This window comes from Vollenhovia emeryi, unplaced genomic scaffold, assembly GCF_000949405.1.
Source record: "Vollenhovia emeryi isolate VEMERY1.0 unplaced genomic scaffold, V.emery_V1.0 DF941745.1, whole genome shotgun sequence".
Lineage (NCBI taxonomy): Eukaryota > Metazoa > Arthropoda > Insecta > Hymenoptera > Formicidae > Vollenhovia > Vollenhovia emeryi.
Genome location: NW_011964621.1, coordinates 1 through 4,687, shown reverse-complemented (window position 1 = coordinate 4,687; position 4,687 = coordinate 1). Strand labels below are relative to the sequence as shown.

Below are 4,687 nucleotides of genomic sequence, written 5' to 3'. Positions count from 1 at the left end.
GGAAGAAACAACTGCTTGACTTTCTCTACAGCTATCGCTACACTCCCTGCAGCTCGGCCCCGAGAGGGAAATCCCCAGCAGAACTCCTGTTTGGACGTCGCATGAACTCCCCGTTCACAAAATGGCTCCCAACGCCGGATGATACCAAGCATACGGAAACGAGTCCACAAGCGACGAAACAACAAACCATGGTAAAACAATTCTCGAAACACCATGGCGCCAAGCCACGATATCTATCAGTGGGAGATCGAGTATTGGTCCTAACCCGCAAGGACAAGCGCGAAAAGGGCGTCATACACAAGGTCCTATCAAAAACTCGTTACTCGGTACGCCTCGATGATGGGAAAATCATCGACCGGCATATTAACCATATCTGGAGAGGAGGCTCCACTCCATCAACTCCATCTCAAGATCCGGGAGATGACTGGATATTTCTACAACCTCCTGCTCCACCGACCACCCTGCAAGAACCTCAACCTATCTCGGAGCCTGATTCACAGCTCCTATCATCCCCCACTGCTCAAACGCCAGCCAACCGGAACCTGGAATCACCGGCAGCCCGAACGACCCCGGTCAGACCGACCCGTAACCGTATGGCCCCGAAGAGGCTGATATTAGACCCGGCCGCCAAAAACTACTCCCAAGGGTAACTTCCTGAGAGGGAAGATGTTGGGCACCGTCACCCGACGCCGCCGCCACTGCCAGCGACAGCGACATACAGAGAGAGGGGAAGCGTCCAATCAGTTAGTTCTTACCGGTCTTGCACAGAGCTCACATCGGTGTATCCGAATAAAGACCGCTTACGTGAACATTACGAGGCTCGCAATCTGTCATCGTCCTAGGCCTTACGTCCTTTCCTTCCTCGTTCGAGACACCATCCCGAACGTCCACATCGGGACTCAACAAAAAGAATCAAAATCTTCATGAAACATTTGATTCTGATTAAAGTCCGAGTTTGATTAGAGCAGTGCTAAGTCTTCATTTAAGTGTTATTTTTTTAAAATAAGTTTTAATGCGCTAAGTCTTTCATTTCAGTATTATTTTGTTTTGTAAGTTTTAATACGCTAAGTCTTTCATTTCAGTATTATTTTGTTTTGTAAGTTATAATGCGCTAAGTCTTCAGTATTATATTTTTTTAGTGAGTTACATAAATGCCAAAAATAATATTAATTTAAGCCAGAGATTAGAAGATATTATTTTGTTTTTATTGACGTTCACGTAATAATATTACGTAATAATGTCAAAAGTGCAAATAGATTATAAGTCAAAGATTTAATAGATAAATAAATGATATTTATATTTATATGAATATAAATGATATTCAATACAGATAATTTGATATACATATATAACATACAATTATTATCAACCAATCGTATTTTATAGAAATAATATTATTTAAAACTGTTCGGAGAATTATGCACAATTCGCAGTAAATCATTGCTCATGGAACAGTTCGTTAAAAAGTTGCATTCTGCGATCTTGTGTTGCTCTCTGATCTGGTATTTCTAGTTCCCCATTACCAATTGCTAAACTCCCAAAATTATCTTCATCATTATCTTCGGAAAAATTGTAAACATCATTCACATCAATACAGTAGTTATGTAAAATACAAGCTGCAACTACTGTTTTAATGATAAAGGACATCTCACGGTATTCTGTAAAAAATTTAATACGACGGAACCGTCCTTTTAATTGCCCAATTGCTCTTTCAACAGACATTCGCGTAGATGAGTGTATGAAATTGAATTCCACCTGTTATGGTGTGAGATGACCATTATCTCGGAAAGGTGGAACGAGCCATGGCAAAGATTGATATGCGGAGTCCCCTAATAAAAAGGTATTGCCAGGGAATAACACATCATTATCAGCATTCATTGCTGCATGGTATAATTCGGATCTTCTCAGTATACGTGCATCATGGAGAGAACCAGGCTCACCACAGTGTACGTTGGTAATCCGCATATTTGCATCTACCACTATTTGTAAACCAATGGAAAAGAATTTTTTTCGATTACAATAGTCTTGTGCGGACACTGCAGGTTTTTCTATACGAATATGAGTTCCATCAATTGCTCCCAAGACGTTTGAAATTCCTTGCTTAGCATGGAAACTTTTTATGGTCTTTACTACGTTTTGCTCTTGTGGCCATTTAATCACTTCATTTACTTTCGTCATCAACCAAGCTATAACTCGTCGGAGAACCCGAAATACAGACGAAATAGAAATTCCAAATCTATCAGCCATAGTTCGCAAAGATTCGGTATTGGCAATATACCACAGAAAAAGCAAAAAGCTCAATTTTGCCGAAATCGGTATCTTTTCAAATAAATGCGACGGAATAAAATTTGATAACTGTAGCTCATCTATAACAAAAAATTTCTTTTACACTTTATACAGCACGCATTATGATTACAATATTGTAAATTGTGTTGACCAATATGTATAAATACCAAGAAGAATATTATTGTTGCCAGTAATTGATTAAAAACAGGAAGAAAAATTGTTTGACGACGTTAAACTGGCTAAGGTGGTTTAATTTAACAATTTATTCCGACATTTCGACCATCTGGATTGTGGACTTTTTCAAGAAAATATATGGATTAGTTAAAAATTAAAAAAGATGTTATCCGTCTCTGGATTTCGATTGGAGAAAACATACTATCCTACTGTGGCTGTTGTGTCGGATGGACGGTGCCTTCAAACACAGTTTTCTCTGACTGATATTCACAGACGGATGACATCTTTTTTAATTTTTAGCTAATTCATATATTTCTTTGAAAAGGACCATACTCCGAATGGTGAAAACGTCGAAATAAATTGTTAAATTAAATCATCTGAGCCGTTTAACGTCGTCAAACAATTTTTCTTCCATTATGTATAAATCAAACAGATGAATATATTTTATACCGATCAGTTTTTGTGCAGTGTGCTGGTTCAACCGTAAATGTTCCTTGAGCTCTTCTTCGGTCCAGGAATCAATTTCCGAAATATAATTCATAATTCGATGTCTCCTTCGGCCAGTTGTTAAATAATGCAGTAGAGGAAAAAGTAACAAGTCTTCATGCTCCTCGTCACTACTGGACGAAGTAATGGTGTCACTCAAACTACTGTCTAATTCTTCCGTTTCACTGGTTGTATTAGAACTGCTACTTATGTTTCTAACAGTTGAGGCACAATTCTTATATCCATCTGTAAAGTATCGTATAGTTGTAACTCATTGCCAATGAAAACAATGTTCCAGTCTACAATAGATGATTTAAGCCCAAAAGCCTTAAGAAATTGACCAATCACGGCCAAGTATAAGTAGAATACGCGACTGTAATTAGTCAATTTCTTCAGGCTTAGGGTTTCAATTCTATTGTAGATGAGCACCAACAAATGATGGTTATGTTTGATTTAAGACGTATACATACTACATACTTTGCACACATTAAAATCAATTAAAGCTTACCATCACACTACTTCAGTATTTCTCATTAGCTTTTTTTAAGTTTACCCTTTTATGGGAACGCCTTTCAAGTGATAGGTTATATCGGCGTATAAAAATTCCTTGATTTCTCATTAGCTTTCGTGAGATGACATAAACAGACTCTAGCGACATAATTTTGAACTACAACGCGTTCCATCAAGCAGCCAGGCACAGTGTTCGGCCGTATCACACAGTGTTGCTCTGTGTCTCCTAGATGGAAAGCTCCCTCTGTCTCTCCTCCTCTCTCCCCTCTCCTCCTTCTATTCTTCCTCCGTCCTCCTTTCCTTCCGCTGTCTCTTCTTTCTCGCTCCTTAGGCTTGCTCCATTGGCCTTGGTACTTGGTCGGCCAAAGATGCCAGCATGCTGTTTCGTCTGCAGTTCTGATATCTCTGCTTGGTCCTTGGTCCACCACATAATTGTGAGTGATTCTGCGGAAATATAATGTTACATGAAAATAACAAGTACAAGGATGCTTTTCGATTCACGCATGAAGCATCATTTATCCTTGTTTTACATTCGGTGAATAACAAAGATAAATGAAAAGCATATCCCCAGGTATAAAGTATACAAGATGGAAACTTTTAATTAAAAGTATCAATGTCTGTATGCGTATTTAAACTTGGACATTCTGATTGTTTTCATCTTTAATAACAAATATTTTAACTTTTACAACATCACGAGACACGGTGTCTCGCGCCAAGTATAAGCGACAACAATTAAGCGACAAGCTAAAACACGCGCGCGACACCGACCGTGTAGTTTACGCGAGTACGCGAGTTGACGGGCCCTCAGAATTCCGGATCTCAACAACGGGTGATCCGATGAACTTGAGACTGCGCTTAATCGATAGCTTGGGTACGATTTGCATAATAAAAGTGTTTTTACTTTTCTCCTACGTGCCCCATGAGTGGAGATATTGCAATGCAAAGTCCGCGGTTGTGAAATTTCGCGTCATCAAGATTAAGAAACGTGGTCGTCGTCGTCAACCACCAAAATTCCATTTCATATTTCTGCCGCACGTGGCGCTCGCAAGCGCGGCTGACGTGACTGACGTTACCGACTTATACGAGCGCCGGTAAATAGAGTGAACCTAATATTATTGTACCGATTTATTTAATAATAACGTGTCTCGTGATAACGTGTCTCGTGATGTCTCGTGATTGATAAACAACTTACCTTTTTAAAAAAAGGTAAAAAAAGCACCAAGTATAAGCT

The 4,687-nt window shown here is 39.3% G+C and overlaps 1 protein-coding gene and 1 pseudogene across 1 annotated transcript; one reads left to right on the top strand and one right to left on the bottom strand.

Moving 5' to 3' along the window:
* The first annotated feature begins 101 nt into the window (after positions 1 to 101).
* Positions 102 to 650, top strand: LOC105570837. Its single transcript, XM_012028286.1, has one exon. It carries the CDS (start codon positions 102 to 104, stop codon positions 648 to 650), a length of 549 nt encoding a protein of 182 aa, XP_011883676.1.
* A 787-nt stretch (positions 651 to 1,437) lies between these two features.
* On the bottom strand, positions 1,438 to 3,886 carry LOC105570835 (annotated as a pseudogene).
* Positions 3,887 to 4,687: the final 801 nt, after the last annotated feature.

Excerpts from the sequence above, each read along its gene's own strand:
- LOC105570837 (XM_012028286.1), top strand. The coding sequence starts at position 102 with ATGAACTCCCCGTTCACAAAATGGCTCCCAACGCCGGATGATACCAAG.